Raw genomic sequence first — 21,127 nt, 5'->3', positions numbered from 1 at the left:
TTTTGGCCTCGTTAAATAAAAACGAAAAAATTAACGTTATTTTTTTTAATAAAACGAAAAAATTTTGTTTTTATTAAACGAAAAAAACGTTAAATAAAAACGAAAAACGAAAAAAAAAGTTTTTTGTTAATGGCATGAAAGGCTAATTCCGACGCTGCTGAACGAGAAGCACGAACTGAGGCCACATGTTGATTAATATGAATATTCAAAGGAAAACGCATTGAACCCTGGTAAGATGAGTCACAATCACCGCAAGAAATGTATACCAGGTCATTAATTTGTTTTGCGAATGAGGAAAGGACTGAGCGATTATTTAGTATAGTGTTGAACCAGAGCTGTAATGCCCAATACGTTCTACGTTGATATCAATACTTGTAAAATAATAAGAGAAGTTTACGTAGAACACTTCAGTCCTTTCCTCGTTCGCAACACAAATTAGTGCCCTGTATGTATCTTGTTAATTGTGCATAATTTCATATGTCTTATATTATTCATGCAGTTCAGATATCGAAAAGAGCTGCTTGCCTCTACTAAAGCACATAATGATTAAAGGCAATACAACTGTGTTTGAATGGAGAACAGGAAAAGAACCCGAAGAAATAATTGAATGTAGCAAGCCACTTGTTCCCTCCAGTAGCAATGATAATGATATTGATCAGGTAGGTAAATTTCTTGGTTATATTTATTTTAAAATTACTAGAAAAGTTTAATTTTATCTGTTGCAAAATGAAATTTTATCACAATAACTGAAGGTGAAATTTATGGATCATTGTAAACATAATGCAGTTTTATCTCTGAAGAATAGCTGGTGCTACTGCTGATGCATATACAACAATATCCAAAGTACTTGTTGCCAGTCATGGGCATTATAAATACACTCTTAGGCCCTTCTTTTTTTTGTTTGTTTTCAACATTTAATCATCATAATCATCCAAATCTGTTATATTCAATGGTGTACAGGTCACTATGACATTTATATTCCAAATTTTTTTTAGTACAAATCAGTTCTTTTGAACTGTCAACCTTCAATTCACTGTTTTCTTCCTTGCTATTCTATTTCCTGTTAGATCTTTTAGCCTTAGCTAAAAGATCAAACCATAGTAATCTAGCCAGAGAAAGTCCTCCTTCTAACCTTCAAATGCATGCTTCACATTATTAGTTTACCTTCCTTTTAGTTCTCCATGAGGACCAAGAGGAAGGTAAACTGATAGGTCTATTACCATTCATTTTTGCTTCAAATAACTGTTTAGCTCTCTCATCCCTTCTATGTGCCCATACCATCTCAAATTTGCCTCACTTACCTCTGATTCTCTATTAGTATTTAAAGATTTTTATTAATTCCTCAGTTGTAATGTAGTCTTATCATTGCTTCCATCTATTAGTTCCATTTATTTTTATGGTGATTCTAATATTTGATCAATTCCTTTTCTTACCCAACTTTCAGCTCCATAGGTTAAAACAGGCTTAAAATATACTTATAGCTGTAAATCTTTGCTTTGCACAACTCAGGGCTGGTGCTAGGGGTGTGCAAGTGAGGCACTTGCCACAGGTGCCACCTAAAATAGCCATTGCTAGATGTGCTACTGCATATATATATGCGTGTTAAGATGTGGTATGAATTAGGCGCCTTTACAAGGTTTTGCCTCAGGTGCCACAAACTCTAGTGCCAGCCCTGGCACAACTACCTTTGATGCCCTAATTAGGCAAATGGAAATCTTTACTGCACTAGTTCCAATTCTGATTATGAGAATTTGCAATGTAATTCTTTAAACATACAATAAAGATTTTAATCCATTTCATTTTGTTTACAATCTACTGATTATTAGAGTTGATTGATTAAAGTTTCTCAACAAAATTACCAATGCAAATTTTTAAGAACTTAGATTTTCTAACGTGACTCAGTTTTTCATTTGTACTTTATTCATAAATAGTATGTATATACATGTATGTATGTATGCATGCATGTGTGTGCACACATGCACATAGAGTTAGCTAACAATAAATTTATATAAAGATATTTCCATTTTTTTTTTTTTTTTTTTTTTTTTTATTGCTAGAGCATAACCAGATGATATTACTGCAATCTATAGTGACTTTACTTTATATTAGATTGACTTTGGTGATTTTGGAATACCTTCTGACTCAGGTGATGATCATAGTTCTAGTACTCCAAATGGGGACTTTGTACATGTGGAAAAAGTAAGGAATAAATTTTGCAAATAATTTGAAAAAGCAATTTCTAGTTTTTGTCATTGTCTCACATGCCACCTATTTTAAAAGATCTGGATTTGAGTCCTCATGATCATGTTAATAACTTTAATTTTCAAGTGGGACTGAATTAGCTGGACTTGTGAAAACATTTTTCCCTGGAGTTTTCCCAGTAAAGCAAAAATAACATTAGTAGGGTTGCTAACCTTTGAAAATGATTTCTACAGACAGTGTCAAAAATATTTATAGTCAACTAGACATTTTTATAGATACATTTTAACATAACATCAAGACAGCTGAAAAGAACAGAAGTGAACCAAGTCTGAAAATTAAATTTTGACATAAAATGTATTAAATAAAAGACATGTTGATATTTGGGCATATGCATAGTTTGGAGTAGTGATTACCACTGAAATATGAAGTGGTGGGGAAAGCCTTGATTATATACATTGTGCACTCAAAATTGTTCAAATGCATGATTACACAGCTTGTGTTTATCATTTTGTTTCATTTTTTATTTGTATCCATTAAAAGAATGGTTCTTTCAAAAATGAATCAGATTGAGAATACTTGTATTCTGGCTCTGCTGTTAAGGGGAAATGAATACAGACATGGATATGTGCATTGTGAAATCAGCCCATATGCTGCTACAAAAACTTAATAGCCCATTGTTAATTGTTATGCCTGTATATTAGCTGCAATAAAAAGAGTTGCAATGAAGTTATGTATCTCTCTGACCCCAGCCTTACAAATATAAGTGGAAATTTATTTTATAAGTTAAATATATAGTCTTTCACTCATTACTATATTTTTATAGACTCTAAAGACATGTCTAATTTTAGCTCTTTTCTGTGAGTTGTCAGTAAATTTGTGGATGGTTGGCAACCCTAGATATGAGCAATCTGATCTGTCTTCCAGCATGATGCAGAATATTTGCATGCTTGGAGGCCAAATCAAATGAAGACCTTTGACTATGGAAGCATCATTGCATATCAAAAGGTGATGGAAAACAGGAGTTAACTCTTAGAGTAGGGTAATTCCTAGGATTGCACAGAATTGCTCATGTTACGAGCTACTCCATTCTTAATATTTTCTTTCATACTATTTAACTTCACTAAAATATATTTTATTATTTTCATGGAACTTTATTAATATAAAATGCACATTGACAGTGATATTTGAACTGACTTTTAAAAAAGTAAAGAATATAAGGCATGAGTAAAACACAAAAATAATGAGTAGATATTAACTCGGTTGATTAGTGACTAGTTAATCAAACCTAATTAATTCATAAAATATAGAAAATAATAGGTTTGTGTCAATTTAAGCTTTCATGAAACTTTTCCATTGTTAAGTTAAGAACTGTTAATTTGGTTGGCATCTTGAGACATACTGGCAATATAAGCAATAAGGTGGTGATTGTGAGCAAACTTTTTTTTTTTTTTTATTATTTTTTATTATTTTTTAAAATTATTTTTGAAAATGCCAAAATGTTTGCAAAGCGATGTGGATGCAGATATACTCTTAATGTATATAGTTTTTCATGGATTTCAGTTTTTCAAAATTTTTATAAACTTCAAAAGACTTTAAGAAGAACCAGAGAAATGCCAACAAAACCTGGCGACTAGTATGGTAATATTGTCAGGATTATGCTAATTTGCAGGAAAAATCAGTCATTGTGTGGTATCGTAGAAGATTTACCAAGATCAGCAATACAGAAGTTGATGAAAAAGTGGGATGATTAGTAGGCTAGTTTTAACCATTGTGAATAGAGTTGCATTAGAATCATAGATGTAAAAGAAGTAGAAGTGTTGTAGTCACTGGCTTTAACAAAGAACAAAAAACATAACTGCTGTTTAGACAAAGGAAGATTTTTCACTCTTGGCCTTTTCAAAATCAAATTTAAATTGATTAATAACTTATTTACAACTACAGTGTGAGTATGTGGAGAATGAAGAAAAATCATTATTTTCAGAGTGATTTCAGTGATTGTGGCACAGCAGATGTTGGGGTCAAGAGATTTGAACATACATTTAACCAACGAAAAGGAGAATAAAAATCACTTTTCATTTGACAGTTTAGTACCAAACAAAGAAGAATTACTCAGTAGGGCCATGAGTAAAGGCCTTCAGAGCATCGCCAATTTGTGAAGTGTGAGATACCTAGAGCAGTGTTTTCAGCTGGTGGACTGTGAATGAATATAAGGTAAGTCCAAATAAGTTTTAAAATTGCTTAAAAATACTTTTCAGAATGATTATATATAGGATATTATTAATGTGAACAAAAATTAGACTCTGCTCTGTTACAGGAATGTGATTTAGTTACAAGCTGAAAATAAATTACAACAGGTTTCAAATTTGATTGAAATGCATAGAATCTTCCCCAACATATATAATATGCCATATAAGAAAATTTAATCACACAACTAGCATATTAACAATGCAGGTGCAATTTAATCATACTACTTGCATATTAACAGCACAGATACAACAGCTTGCTTGTAAGAAGCCAGTCATGCACATGTTGTGTCAACAGATCACACATGATAGCACATTTATGTGAATGAAAATGATTGTGTGCCCAACATATACCTAAACAGATAATCGTATAAGGAATCTTTGTACATACAGAACTCTGGCTCATCTTCCCTATGACCACTCTGCTGGCACTGACAGTGAATCCTAAGAAGGCATTTATAAATGTAGGATAGTGAAGTGGTAGTGAACCAGAACACCTCTGCACATGAGATCAGAAGGTGACTCCATTTATCTCAGGTACATACAAACATATCAACGGCAGTACCATTTCAATAGAAAAATGATAGCATCCTCAAATCAACCAGTTCCTCACATCAATGTTGCATTAATAGTAGTCACCATAGCAACAGTCAACTTGAACCACTATTTATATAACTCTGAGCAGTGAACATCTAGCATCACAATTTATCTTGCTATAGTGCCAGGATTCCATTTATTAAGTTTGTTTTTTAATGGGTTGAAGAACAGTCTGCCAATTCTGTACAGAAGCATGTGGAATATGGGATTCATATAAGAAAAATGTTCAGTTTATAAAGTTTTAAAGCTATTCATATAATAATTTATGGTGCTGATAAGTTAAAATATTGGAAACAACCATTGCTATTTCAACAGAGCAGTTGAGATCAAATTAAAATTTATACATGTTATGCGCCTCCGTAGCCAGGTGGGAAGGAGCAGCAGTGCATAACACATGCTTCTTGATTAGACTGGGGTTCGATCCCGTCACCACTAAATACGGAGAATACGGAAAGGTCAAGGAATGACCACCGCATATTCCCGGAGCAATATGGCCTTAGTTGCTAATGCTCCTAAAAACCAAATAACAAACAAACAATATACATGTTATCTGTGTTTAGTTTTGATTGTGGAAAGACTTTCTGCTCTCACTGAAGACTAAGTGTCCATTACAAAGCACTAAAGTTAAAGGAGTCAATGTGAACGGAGAGTACTTAAACCATTTACGATTTGCAGGAAATGTTTACCACGAAAACATTGTGGTCATAAGCCACGATCCCAAAGAATTACAGGAAAATCTTAATCAGTTATGCACAGTTAGTAAAGATTTTGGACTAAAGATGAATATGGCTAAACCAAAAGTAATGATGAACAAGTATGCCACAGAAAGGGAAATAATAATTGAAGGAGCAGTAATTGAAAAGGTGGGGTCATATACTTATCTGGGACAAGTTATTAGCTGTAATAATGATAAATGGCTGGAAAACAAGAGAAGAATAAATTTTGGATGGATAGCATTCAGGAAATATAGTCATATACTGAAGAGCAATAACCCAGTTTGTCTGAAACGTAAAATAATGAACCAATGTATACTCCCCACCATGACTTATGGAAGTGAAACTTGGGCACTCACCAAAAGAATGGAAGAGTAGCTGAGAACTACACAGCGAAGAATGGAACGAATTATATTGGGAATCAGACTGTTAGATAAGAAGAGAAACACATGGATTAGGCAGCAAACTCAAGTAAAGGACATCCTTATCAAAACTAAAGAACTAAAATGGTCTTGGGCAGGACACATAGCTCTAAGACATGATGACAGATGGACTAAGAAAATAACAGAATGGTACCCAAGAGGAGCTAGAAGAAAACCTGGAAGACAAAGGCGGAGATGGATAGATGAAATTCATGAGTTTTTGGGTAGTAAATGGATGGCGAGTGCTCAAAACAGAAGGAACTGGAAAGTTGCTGGAGAGGCCTTCATCCTGCAGTGGATTGAAAATGGCTGATGATGATGATGATGATGATGATGAAGGTTTGAGTTTTTGTTCAACATAAAGGTACAGTAGTGCTAAAAAAAAATTGCATCTCCTCATTTTTTAGGTTGTTTTTCCTTATACTGGCAACTATGCTTTTAGGAATAGCTGAAATACCTTAAGTAATAATAATAATACACTTATGAAACTATTAATTACAGAAAAATTATGAGTAATTTTTCCTTATGAGTAAATATACAATGAAATAAGTACTTTTCCGCAAAAAAACAATGTTATTTATGGTTCATAAAATAAAAAAAATTCTATGAACGTAGTGATTTTTTTCATTACTTTACTCATACTAGGATGACAGGCAGCTATATATAACCAAAAAAACACAGTAAAATGCACACTAATATTTTGTTGGCCCATCCCCCTTTCCTTGATGACTGCTGCACATTGTCATGGTGTGAACTGGATAAGGTTTTGAATGTGTTCCTGGGAAATCTCATGGTACCAAACATTAATTCATGTTTGGTACCATGAGATCCTACAGTTCTCTATTTATTTTTGGTTTCTTTTGCATTACTGAAACACTCATTTTGTTTCAACAATTTTCAATTGAATTGAGGTCTGGACTATTCCTAGAACCATGTTGTTGTTGTGCAGATTTATTTATCCTTCAACCATTTTTCTACCTTTGGACAGTAAAGACAGTGAAATTTGGGCAAGAATGCAACATTTCATAAACTTTTGCTAATTTGATGAAGTAGCACTTATGGTTTGGCTCTATGACATGGAGCAGAGTCCTGAAAAATGCAATTGGTACCATGCCCATAGTGATCTCGAATTGTGGGAAGTATTTTTGTCTCAGGAATGTCCTTGTACACCCCAGCATTCACTATACCCTTCACAAATTCAAGGTGATCAACTCCTCTGTGTGAAATACAATTTCATATAATTTGAGATGCAGAATGTTTCACTGTGGAGACAATACAGTCAGGATGAAATTCTTCACTTCTCTTCTTCATCTAACAGTCTGCTTGCCATCCAAACCATGCAATAATAAATTGGATTTTGATTGATAAGAGAAAATAACACATTTCCACTGATCCTCAGAACAGCTAGCATACTCTTTCGCCCACTTCATATGCTGGGCTTTCATTTTTTACATAAAAATTGGCTTTTTTATTAGGCAATGTGCTACTAATCCCAATGAGAAAAGGCATCTACATACTGTAGCAGTACTTACTTTTACTCCTGTATCCTCTTCTCATACTATTTTGAGATCTGTTGATGCGGATTTTCTGTTTTTGATGCACAGACTAACCAGAAACCTGTCTTGCAGTGCAGAAGATATTCATGGATGCCCACTTTCTTTCTGTTTAGACTGTTAGTTTCTGATAATTTTCCTAATAAATGCACCACTGTTGACTGATTACAGTGAATCTTTTTAGGTATTTCGTGTGTAGAATGTTCCTCTGCATTCAATACAGCGACAACACTTTTCCTATGTGGTGTTAATTGTGAAAACTTAGCTATTACAATAGCAAAAAATACCGGGCTCATGATATATGTACCATATTTATACTGCTACTAGGGTGGTGCAATCATGTATGGCACATGACATCATCTAAGAGAGCTTGCTAGAGATGGATGATGCAATAGGGTAAATTAAAAAACAAAATATATTGCCAAATTTCACAGAAATTCAGTGAATTTTGAAAGTGATGCAATTTTTTTGAGTACCACTGTAAATACCATTATCCGTGGTTTGAATAACTGAATCCACTACACATTGAAAGGACAAAATTCATGGGGTTCCTGGGCAATGCAATGCTGTCACCCCTCTCGTTAGTGGATGAACCTACCTCTTGGCAGGTATATAGATATACTGCATTCATGTAGACAGTAATTTGATGTCAGCATTGATAAACGTCATGAGTTAACGACTTTGAAAGAGGGGTGATAGTGGGTGCCCGAATCATGGGTCACTCTATCATGGAAGTGGTACAGAAATTGCACTATACCCATTTGACAGTATCAAGAGTGTATCAGGAATATGCTGTTTCCAGAATAACATCTCATCGTGGACAGCGCTGTGGGCGGAGAAAGGTGGTGGATGAACATGGCCATTGACATCTGTCTTGCATTGTTTCAGTCAACCGGAGAGTGATAGTGGCACAAATCACTGCCAACTTCAATGAGGGAGATGCCAGAAACGTCTCCACCAAGACCGTCAAGCAATCGTTAGCCACAATAGGTTATGGAAGCTGCTGACCCACTAGAGTGGGCGAAAGAACATCAGCACTGAACCTTGGATGATTGAAGATGGATCTCCTGGTTCGATGAGTTCCATTTCCAGTTATTTTGAGCGGACAGGAGAGTGCATGTCTGGCAGAAACCACACGAAGCTATGCACTCATGTCAACAAGGGACTGTTCAGGCAGGTGAACGGTCTGGGGTGTGTTCAACTGGCACACGTTGGGACCTCTAGTGTGTCTAGACACATCTCTGAAAGGTCCAGCTTACATGTCCATCCTTGCAGACCATCTGCATCCCTTCGTGGTCACCATGCACCCACAGGGCAATGGACTCTTTCAGCAGGACAGCGTGCCTCCCCACAGAACCATGGTGACTAGAACATGGTTTGAAGAGTATTCCACAGGTTTTACCATCATGGAATGGCCTCACCAGACATGAACCCTGTGGAGCATCTTTGGGATGCTGTGGAAAGGTCCGTTCGAGCTTTGGATCCTCCACCCAGGAATGTGACAGAATTATGGACAGTGGTGCAGCAAGCATGGATGGAAATACTTGTGGAACACTTTCGTGAAGTAGTGGACTCAGTGCCTCACCGTGTGACCCCTCATCCAGGTGGAAGGTGGGCCTATCCATTACTAGGTAGGTATTCCATGTTTTCTGTCCACTCAGTGTACATTAAAACATTAGAGGCATGACCAGGGAAGCTGTTTCTTTGTTGTTGTTATGGGAGTTTAAAGGCGCATAAGCTACTATGGCTATAATGTGCCTGAAGCTGTTTCAGTACTTACTGGCTTCTCATCAGTTGGCAGGTTGTCTCTATCAATGACTTAGATTTCAACTACTGCATTGAAATACTCTTGCAATCCTATAGTATTATAAGGCATGTTTGCCCTACTGTGAATGGCAAACATGTCCCAGTTCTGGTGGTTAAAGGGAAATAACAGCTTTTATGTTTTTGAAATGGAAGTTTTACTTCCATGCATCACTTGGTTTGATTTTGATTTGATTTAGGTTTTTATGGCATAAGGGCGACTAAGGCTGTGATGTGCCAAGTCCGTGTTCACTTGGACAAAGTAGATTATTCATAGTTTGATATATGTTCACTAATAGACTACCTGCCATCTGACAAGAAGCCAATAAACTTCAAAACAGCTGTCTTGGCAGTGTCTCAGATTTCTAAATGTATAGTGGATTCACCTGTTTAGGTGAGGTTGTATAATTTAAAAAGATATTACCAACTTAGGTTGAACTGTGGATGCAATGGTATTTGTCTCTGAGTTGTGAACATAAGCCCAAGTCATAGCACCAAGTACTCAGTGCTCTGCCTTTGGTGAGAGCAGACAATTTCTCCATGATTGAAATTAAACACAAGTAGCATGTATAAATTGTAATTTTAACCATTACTTATCTAACATTAAAGTTATGCTAAATCTGTTCAGATTTTTTTTGAACAAGTTGAGACTTTTTAAATTGGTCATTTCATTAACGGCTTAAATTAATTCTAAGGATCACTGAAGTACTATTAAATTAATTCTTGACTAAATCTTAAAAGATTCCATTGGATGTACTGATTTAGTTTAAATAAAAGGGTGTGATCCTCTTAACTTTAATAATCAGCCATGAACTATAAGTTATTCACTCAATTAACATTGCATTCCTAATATTAATCCCATTACTTCTTTCCACGTCGATCACAAATTAACATTATTGAATTTATGTACTATATCACATCAAAGCTTTTTAGCTTTATAATGCCTGTAATGCTTCAGTTGGTTTTCTTGTATTTTTATCAGTGCATTTAATGAGAAATTATGGTTATGAAAATTAAACAGATGAAAATAAATCAAAGTTGTGATAATTTTTTTCATATCTTTGATTATTAGTATGATTATCTACATTTAGGATGAATATATGAAAACTATTATTGAAACTTAACTTTCAATAAAGTGTAATATTTTAATATACTTTTTAAAAGGTAGATTTTGGAGAAACGGAAGATCTCCAGATAGATTTTGAAAATGGCGAACAGGAAGTTAATTGGGATATTTCCATTGATTCTTCTGGCATTACTGTGGAAAATGAGAGTGCCTGTGAAGGTAGGCATTCAATATAAATATCCTCTTTCACTGTCAGTTTAATAACACTAGCCAACAAAAAAAATTTTTTGTCATACCTCTGCAATAAAAATATGTAATTCTGGAGGAAATAAATGTGCTGATTCCGAAAATCACCATAAAAATTCTCCGTCATGTCTACATCAAAAGACGTACCAATGTTTAATGTTAAAATAAAGGGATATATAGTATAATTCAAGTTTATAATACAAGTGTAAAAAAATATTATACGTTCTCTATAAGATGCCAAACTCATTTAACTTCGGAATAAAATATCATAAATCATTACAAAATAGTTATATTTCAATAATATATAATCAGCATACCTGTAATTGGCCTTAAAATTGTTTTCTACTATGAGGATTTTCTCTTGTATTCCTGGTTACTCTCCCATCATTACAGGATCCCAGTGACCTTGGTACCACTTTTCTATTGTGGAAATATCTTGATGAAACTGCTCCCCTTGTTCATCACTCCTACTTCCCAGATTTTCAGGGAAAAATTCAAGATGGGAATGAAGAAAATGAATTTTCAACCAAATTTGACAGCCCATGTTTTTGTATCACTCAAGTAAATTAGACACCATTTCATAGTTTTCTTCTTTCCTATTACCCAAAAAACCATGTACTACTGCCTTAATTGATCACCAAGCTGCCAATTTAACCTCGTTTAAATGGGTTTCAGACACAGTCTTTCAGAAGTTTCCTAATTTGGGGTCCTACAAAAATTCCTTCCTTCAGTTTGGCATATGTTAAATTAGGAAACACACTTCTCAGGTATGCAAATCTGTGGAAGAAGAACCTTGTTTGATTTAGTTTGATTACACTAAAGGAATACATTTTACATTGCATTGTCCTGGTATGAACTCATCCCACTTGTCCTAGTGTTGCACAACATAATGTTCTTCTGTCGCACAGCTGTCCCACAAACACAAAAACAGCAATATTTTGTGAACCCCCCCCCCCTGAAAACCAACAAGCAAATCTTAAGATCACTGCATATGTTTCAACCATAATCTTGGTATTTTATAGCATGTAGAACCTTGACATGCTTTCGTGACTTTCTTTAAGTTCAACTGAATGAAACACATAAACTGATGGAAATTCATTGCTATTATGAAACAAAATTGCTTTTAAACTTATGATGGAAAATTCACAAACTGATGGAAATTCATTGCTATTATGAAACAAAATTGCTTTTAAACTTATGATGGAAAATTCACAAACTGATGGAAATTCATTGCTATTATGAAACAAAATTGCTTTTAAACTTAATTTTGAGGCATCTATAGATAAGCACCATTTATCTGACTTATGCACGACACCTGGTTCTTTCAGAAGTCCAGTAATGTTTTTGCAAAAACACACTGTCCTCCATAGCAAAATATTTTGAAGTCTTTTCATGTCTTTTTCGAAACACTGGAAATCTGTTCCTGCTGCGAGTATATTCCACTACGTAACCTAGAACCTAACAGTTCGGCTTGCTCTTTCGGCAAATTTTTCTCAAACCAAATCATTCAACTCACCTTGTTTGATTAAATGTACCTCACTACCTGAGTTTAATGGCTGATGGTCAACATATTGTGAAGTGGAAGCTTCTGGGGAATCCTCAACTTGAACTTGACCACTATTATCTTCCCCACTACTGTTATCCGAAGTTTTGGGGGGCACTGGTACTGGCAAATCGTCACTATGTGGAATGGGCCGAATTGCAGTTCAGCAATTCTAAGGTATATTTGGATATATTATATTTTGTTTGCTTTTTTTTAGACATACCAGATGTTGTTGTTATTTGGTTTTGAGGAGCATTAGCAACTAAGGCCATATTGCTCCGGGAATATGCGGTGGTCATTCCCTGACCTTTCCACATCCTTCGTATTTGGTGGTGACGGGCTCGAACCCCGGTCTAATCAAGAAGCGTGTGCTACGCACTGCTGCTCCTTCCCACCTGGCTACGGAGGCGCCTCATACCAGATGTATTTGTCATACAGAAGTAGTAATCATTAATGTGGTTAGATGGTTCTTGCCAAACCATAGGGACTGCAAAAGGTAACGCTTTGAGTTTGCCATGTAACCACCTCCTAAGGTTTGTTGTACAGGTAATACAACACTTGTGAGGCGCTCAAGGTTTGTCTTGATCACCAATTTTACATCTGAAATAAAAAGAATACAAAAGTTTTGTAATGTCATAGATATTTTTCCTTTGAGTCTTTGGGATAAACTCTCCACAAACATAAAAAAATTTTGTCTGGATAATTGATACACTTCCTATATGTCTGCTCATTCATTGTAGCACTAAATTGAATTTCTGAAAATGTAAATTCAGTTTTGAACACCACAATATAAAAACAACACAAATTCAATTTTTATCACTACACAGTACATGGACGTGGCAACTTACTAGTTCTACTCGTGTGAAACCACTGAAAGGAAAAATATTTGTGAATCGGCAGGTAGAGCTGGAAATTATTTTACTGCTACCACAAGGGTTGCAGGCTGCACCCTCCTACTCTCGAGGGGTTGTTTATATTTGGAGGATAGATTTACAACCCTGAGAACATGTCACGACCAGTTAATACTTGGAGAAAACCTTTGCACAGTCTAGAAAAATCCTCACCAAAAACACTAAGTGTGCTCCCTTTAAATTGTTGCATCAGAATTTGAACCTAAGAACCATAGGTAGAAGTCTGATTATGTTTATCACAAGAAAACCGAATCTAGAATAGATTGCCAAACTTAAGAGAATTAGCTTATATCTGTTAAAATAAATCAGCATAAAAATTGGTTAAAAACAGCATTTAAGTTCTTTGAGCTAAAAATCATGTTGGCTAGTGTCATTAATTCTGTGACTGAACAAGAAATATGTTGCAGTAGTAACATTCAGGTAATTGATATTAATGAAATTATCTAAAATTCAAAATCCTCTACCAAATACTGTTTACAGAATTAAATATATGATTGTAGCATTTCATTTACTTCATGATTTACAATATTTTTTACAGAAAAAGTGACAAAATAAGAAGAGACAGTCTTTTCAAATATCTAAGAGAGACAAAAAAGTCTTGAAATAGCATTAATTCCTTGTGTTGTAAGGCTATTGGTACATATTGTTTCACTTCAAATAAACAGACTAAGAGAAATGTAATTTCATTCCCCATTTCCTTTCCCCAAGTAATCATTATGGCAGGAGTCCAGGCACTTCATCAATGCAGCCCTTGATACTCAGTGATAATTCAAAAGATGCCAAAAGGTGTGGAGAAATTGTTTTAAAAGTTGATTTGTCTGAAGGGGGTGGGTGCCATACATTTACCAATATAATTTCAAAGTGTGACACTGAGATAATCCAGCACCTGAGAGGAGGACGAGAGTTGCCGGTGCGGACGTGCCTTTCTGCCACTCTTGGAACAGAGAAGTTTTTTTCTGATTTATTTTCTGCTTTATTAGTATAAATTGACATATTAACTTATTTTCTAGAGTAGCTTTATATTCCTATTTACGGTACTTAAGTTTAAAGTAACTTAGATAGAGATTTTGTAGGTATTACTTAGTATCGGAAAGGGTATCAAATTCATGTGTTTACCGTTCGTAAATAGCCGCCATTGTTACGGGAAAATTAATCAGTAAAATCTATTAATCTTGTCGAACTTCATTGGCAATTAAATTGTACTTTTAACTATACATATAACCACTTAGGTTACGTAACAAAAATAATTAGTAAAAATAAATAATTAATACATAACTTGATACGGAAGTTATATAAAGGGATTTCGTAGATAACACTCGTTACTGAAACATAAATATTTCGTAGATAACACTCGTAGATTTCGTAGATAACACTCGTTACTGAAACATAAATATTTCGTAGATAACACTCGTTACTGAAACATAAATATTTCGTAGATAACACTCGTTACTGAAACATAAATATAGCATTATAACTGTGTTGGGATACAAGTTTAGGATTTAATTTTGTACTGAAATTGAAATTTTATTGAAAGTAAATCGAAATCATGACTCAAACCACAGCAGCAAAGCAGAAGGCTCAAGCTAATGGGAATGCTGTGGCTCAGGGGAGAACTGAGGGGGGCAGTTGCCCTCTGAATCACAGCCTTTTAAGATGCACTATTTGCTTGATGTTTGCGGAGCAGTCAGGTATGGGACATGATACTGCCATGGGGGATGTCTTTGTATGTGCGTGATGCAAGGAGTGTAAGGAAATCAGGTGACAACTCAGCGTTGTTATGGGCCTATATGAGAGCTTGAATGACAGGGTGGATGGCCTCGAAGGATTACAAGTGAGGGGCCCATCAAGCTCTCAGCTGCCCACACCAATGCCAGAGCTTGCACTTGGTCATCGCGCAACACAGCGGCAACCCCCCAAGGCAGAATGCGCTGGTCCCAAAGGAACTAGTAGTTGTTTAGCATTAGCATTAGCATTAGTAGAGGCATTTGATGCAAGAAAGCAAGCTTATGCAGCATCAGCCAAAAAAAAAAAAAAAAAAAAAAAAAGTAACATAAATAAATAAAAATAACCACTTCCACTTCACCCCTCTGTTCGTTCGAAATACCTGTCCAGCTGAGCCTTAAACTTATTTAGGCTATCAACTTCCACGACAAGGGATGGAAGTCTGTTCCACCCACCAACCACCCGCTGGCTAAAGGCAAATTTCCGCACATCTATCCTACATCTGTCTTTCCTCAATTTGAATTTATGCCCTCTCAGGTGATTTTTCTGAGCTAGAGGAAGAATCCCATCAGCATTGAGCATGCTCAAACCATTCAAGGCTTTGTACACCTCTATCAGATCACCCCGCTGGTGCCTAGTTTCCAGACACTGTAATTTGCAAAACTTAAGCCTTTCTTCGTAAGAGAACCCCTTTGTCCCATTCACCAATCTAGTTGCCCTTCTCTGTACTCGTTCCAGCAGCTCTACATCCTTCCTGAAATGAGGCCTCCAGGCCTGTATACAGTACTCTAGGTGTGGCCTGACCATTGCCTTATACAAGGGAATAATCACCTCCTTATCCCTGCTAGAAAAATTCCTATATATCATTGACAATACACCATGAGCTACTCTTGCAGCTCGTCTGCACTGCTCAGAGAACTTCATATCTGCCTGCACCACCACCCCCAGGTCCCTTTCATTCTCTACCACTGTCAGTGTAGTACCACAGAGTTGATACGTTGCTCTGGGGTTGCTGTTTCCCATATGTAGTACTTTACATTTGTCAATGTTAAACTTCATTTGCCACCTCGAAGCCCATCTGCTCAACCTTTCCAAATCCTGTTGCAGCAGCATAGTGTCAGTAGTGTCCTTGACAACCCTGCCAACCTTCGTATCGTCTGCAAACTTGGACATTAAGCCTGATATACCATCATCAATATCATTTATAAATACAGAAAACAATAAAGGCCCCAATACTGTACCCTGAGGGACTCCACTAATAACATTAGTCCACGATGAGCAGTGTCCATTGATTACCACTCTCTGTCTTCTCCCCCTCAACCACCCCTTTATCCATAGCAGCAACTTGCCTCCAATGCCACACTGCTCCAATTTGTGCAGCAGTCTTCCATGTGCAACAGTATCAAAAGCCTTTCTAAGATCCAAGTATATAATATCAAAGTTATTCCCTGCATCCAGTTCTTTTGTGACTGCATCATAGTATCCAATCAAATTGGTCAGGCAAGACTTCCCCTTAACAAAACCATGCTGTGTCCTAGCTATAACTGAAGTCTTGTCTAGATGATCCTGCAGTGCTTCTTTCACCAGTGCCTCCATTAATTTTCCGGGAACAGAAGTTAAACTCACAGGTCTATAATTACTTGTGTCAGCCTTTGATTGTTGGTGACTCTATTGTCGGGGAAACGGGAAACATGCTTTGTAAAAAGGATAGGTGGAACAGGACCAGGGTATGTCTGCCAGGGGCAAAGGTTGATGACGTTGTAGAGCGGATATCATCTTTTAAGGGCACAAAAGGTGATATAGTTGTACACGTTGGCACTAATGATATTAAGAGTAGGAGACCAGCGGAATTACTTAACAAGTACAGGTCACTGATGAAAAAAAGCCGTGAATTAGGGTTGATTTTGAAAGTGTCTGCAATTCTGCCCAGACACGATAGGAGGGAGTATATGATGAGAGCCCTGTCGATCAATTCGGCCAGGAGAGACTGCTTCTACAGGGATGGGATACACTTAAATAGAAAGGGTGCAAGAATGTTTGCTGATGCTATCGAGGCAGTGTTAGGTGGGTTGGAAAACTGCTAGATTGGGGGAATACAAGGATTAATAGATTAACAGTAGCCACTGGCAGAGGAGAAAGTGATTCTTGCACTGCTTCTATTGGAATGAGCAGCAGCCTGGAAAATAAGATGCAGGATATTTCAGAGACTGCTGGGAATCATGGGGATACAAGTGAACACATGGATTGTGTTAGGGTGGCTAAGAGGAAGAGCAGGTGCATGTATACTTGCATGTACACCAATGCTAGGAGTTTAGTAAATAAATTTGATGAATTTGAGGTATTGCTCAAAACATCAAAGGCAGATATTGTTGGGATTTCAGAGACATGGTGTCACACAGATATAAGGAATGCAGAACTGGAATTTGGGGAGTACAATGTCTATAGAAAGGATAGACAGGATAGGAAGGGAGGAGGGATTATGCTATTAGTTAAGAAACACATAAAATCCAAGGAAGTGAAGCCAGTCGACATCGCTGGATAGTGCAGTGTCGAGTCAGTTTGGTGTGACATAAACATTGGGAGATCAAAATTGAGAGTAGAAGTGTGCTATAGGCCTAATGACTCTGATGAGTATAATAAGAAACTGTACAGAGAAATAGAGTGGGCCAGTAAATCAGAGAGTCTTATAATGGGGGATTTTAATTTCCCAGATATTGACTGGAATTTGGGGGCTGGTCACTCACACACTAGCATGGCTTTTGTAGATTTATTGGATGATTGTTTTCTACATCAGCATGTTCGGGAGGCAACTAGAGGGAGTAATACTCTTGATTTGATTATGAGTAGTGATTCTTCATGCATTAAGAATCTGCAGATAAATGAACTACTAGGTGGCAGTGATCACAGTGTTCTGAAGTGGGAGTTACTCAAAGAGGTAACTACCATTAGGGGTAAAGGGAAGGGGTATTGCTTTTGTAAAGGTGACTACGATGGACTGAGACAGTATTTAAATTCTATACAGTGGGATCAACTGATGATGTTACCAACAGCAAAGTCAAAATGGGGAGCATTCAAAGAACTTATCTTGGAAGCTACTAGGCTTTACATACCAACTAAGAAATATTGTTCAAAGTTTAGGCCTAAATGGATGTCAGATGAACTAATGAGGCATATGGCAGAGAAGAAAAATGCATGGGATACATACAAATTAACATGTGACACAGAAGCCTATGATAGATACAAGTTGATCTGTAACCAAGTTACAAAGGAGGTTAGGCAGGCGAAGGCAGATTACAAGAGATCCTTGGCAAGGGATGCGTAGAAAAACAGCAAAGAGTTCTTTACTTATGTAAACTCTAGAAGGAAGGGGATGAATCAGATTGGTCCACTTGATATCGATGGGTCAACTGTTGATGACCCTGCTCAGGTAACTAACAAACTAAATGAATATTTTGCATCGACATTCACACATGAGGAGTTATTCAGCGAGGGGAATGCCAGAGGTGTATTCAACTCTAGCAGTAAGCTAGAGAATCTTGTAATAACTGAGAGTAAAGTGGGAGAGAAATTGTTGAAGATAAACACAAGAAAGGCATCTGGGGTGGATGGGATCTTTCCAGTTATATTAAAGGAGGCAGCAAAGGAAGTAAGCAAACCCTTAGCGATAATTATGAGAGCTTCCTTTGACTCAGGGGAGGTACCCATGGACTGGAGATGTGCAAATGTGACCCCAATTCACAAGGGAGGATCAAAGGCTGACACAAGTAATTATAGACCTGTGAGTTTAACTTCTGTTCCCGGAAAATTAATGGAGGCACTGGTTAAAGAAGCACTGCAGGATCATCTAGACAAGACTTCAGTTATAGCTCGGACACAGCATGGTTTTGTTGAGGGGAAGTCTTGCCTGACCAATTTGATTGGATACTATGATGCAGTCACAAAAGAACTGGATGCAGAGAATAACTTTGATATTATATACTTGGATCTTAGAAAGGCTTTTGATACTGTTGCAAATGGAAGACTGCTGCACAAATTGGAGCAGTGTGGCATTGGCGGCAAATTGCTGCTATGGATAAAGGGGTGGTTGAGGGGGAGAAGACAGAGAGTGGTAATCAATGGACACTGCTCATCGTGGACTAATGTTATTAGTGGAGTCCCTCAAGGTTCAGTATTGTGTCCTTTATTGTTTTCTGTATTTATAAATGATATTGATGATGGTATATCAAGCTTAATGTCCAAGTTTGCAGACGATACAAAGGTTGGCAGAGTTGTCAAGGACACTACTGACACTATGCTGCTGCAACAGGATCTGGAAAGGTTGAGCAGATGGGCTGAGAGGTGGCAAATGAAGTTTAACATTGACAAATGTAAAGTACTACATGTGGGAAACAGCAACCCCAGAGCAACGTATCAACTCTGTGGTACTACACTGACAGTGGTAGAGAATGAAAGGGACCTGGGGGTGGTTGTGCAGGCAGATATGAAGTTCTCTGAGCAGTGCAGACGGGCTGCAAGAGTAGCTCATGGTGTATTGTCAATGATATATAGGAATTTTTCTAGCAGGGATAAGGAGGTGATTATTCCCTTGTATAAGGCAATGGTCAGGCCACACCTAGAGTACTGTATACAGGCCTGGAGGCCTCATTTCAAGAAGGATGTAGAGCTGGTGGAACGAGTACGGAGAAGGGCAACAAGATTAGTGAATGGAACAAAGGGGTGCTCTTACGAAGAAAGGCTTAAGTTTTGCGAATTACAGTGTCTGGAGACTAGGCACCAGCGAGGTGATCTGATAGAGGTGTACAAAGCCTTGACTGGTTTGAGCATGCTCAATGCTGATGGGATTCTTTCTCTTGCACAGAATAATCACCTGAGAGGGCATAAATTCAAATTGAGGAAAGACAGATGTAGGATAGATGTGCGGAAATTTGCCTTTAGCCAGCGGGTGGTTGCTAGGTGGAACAGACTTCCATCCCTTGTCGTGGAAGTTGATAGCCTAAATAAGTTTAAGGCTCAGCTGGACAGGTATTTCGAACGAACAGAGGGGTGAAGTGGAAGTGGTTATTTTTTATTTATTTATTTTACTTTATTTTATTTTTTTTTTTTTTTTGGCTGATGCTGCATAAGCTTGCTTTCTTGCATCAAATGCCTCTACTAATGCTAATGCTAATAAGAATAGTCTCACAACACAAGAGCCTGTCATTTGAAAATACTTCTGTATTTTCATTTACTAACTGTCTGTTTAAAAAATTAATTGTTAAGTTCTGTGAAATAAACTTCACTTACAGTTAGACAAAGAGTTCCTCTGAAAGCGATATTGGGTTTATAAGGCAGAACCTACAGAAATGTAGGTTATGCCTTATAAAATAATTTAATGCATTTCTGTAAATTGCTGAGCAGGGCAAAAAACATGTAATAGTAATAGAGGCATGTAATGCAAGAAAGCAGGTGTATGAACTTATGTAGCAGCAGCCAAAAAAAAAAAAAAAATTCACACAGCCATTCCCTCTAAACGTTCCTCCTTGAATTTATTTAAACTATCAACTTCCACAACGACAGATGTAAGATTGTTCCAGCAATTAATCACTTGCTGGCTAAAGGCAAATTTCCACACATCTATTCTACAGCTGTCTTTCCTCAATTTGAATTTATGCCCCCTTAGGTTCATAATCTGAGCAAGCAGAAGAATCCCATCAGAATTCATCGTGCTCAACACATTCAAGGCCTTTTTACACCTCAGTCAAGATCACCTTGCAGGTGCCTAGTCTCCAGCCACTGCAATTTGCAGGACTTAAGCCTCTCTTGGCTTAAGCCAAGAGACAATCCAAGTTTCCCTCACCAACCTTGTTGCCCTTCTCTGTACATGCTCAAGCAAATCTACATCCTTTCTAAAATGAGGCCTCCAGACCTGTACGCAGTACTCAAGGCATGGCCTGACCCTTGCCTTATACAAAGGAATAATCACCTCCTTTTCGCTGCTAGCAAAATTACTGTATATCATTGACAAAACCCATGACCTGCTCTAGCAGCCTGTCTGCGTTGTTCAAAAAACTTCATATCTGACTGCACAATTACTCCCAGGTCTTTTTCATTTTCTACCACCCTAAGT

General features: G+C 37.0%; 1 protein-coding gene across 1 annotated transcript in view; it reads left to right on the top strand.

Annotated features, from left to right (window-relative positions):
* The window catches only part of LOC150075206 (CDK5 regulatory subunit-associated protein 3), a 99,405-nt gene that overhangs the window by 41,323 nt on the left and 36,955 nt on the right, over nucleotides 1-21,127 (top strand). Inside the window, exons 8-10 of the mRNA XM_090389113.1 lie at nucleotides 500-659; nucleotides 2,110-2,199; nucleotides 10,698-10,818. Coding sequence (XP_090245239.1) covers nucleotides 500-659; nucleotides 2,110-2,199; nucleotides 10,698-10,818 — 371 coding nt within the window. The remainder of the gene's footprint in view (nucleotides 1-499; nucleotides 660-2,109; nucleotides 2,200-10,697; nucleotides 10,819-21,127) is intronic.

The sequence above is a fragment of the Mastigoproctus giganteus genome, chromosome 14 (genome assembly GCF_048544385.1).
Source record: "Mastigoproctus giganteus isolate SK-2022 chromosome 14, ASM4854438v1, whole genome shotgun sequence".
NCBI classification, from domain to species: domain Eukaryota; kingdom Metazoa; phylum Arthropoda; class Arachnida; order Uropygi; family Thelyphonidae; genus Mastigoproctus; species Mastigoproctus giganteus.
This window is presented reverse-complemented; position numbering and strand designations above follow the sequence as displayed.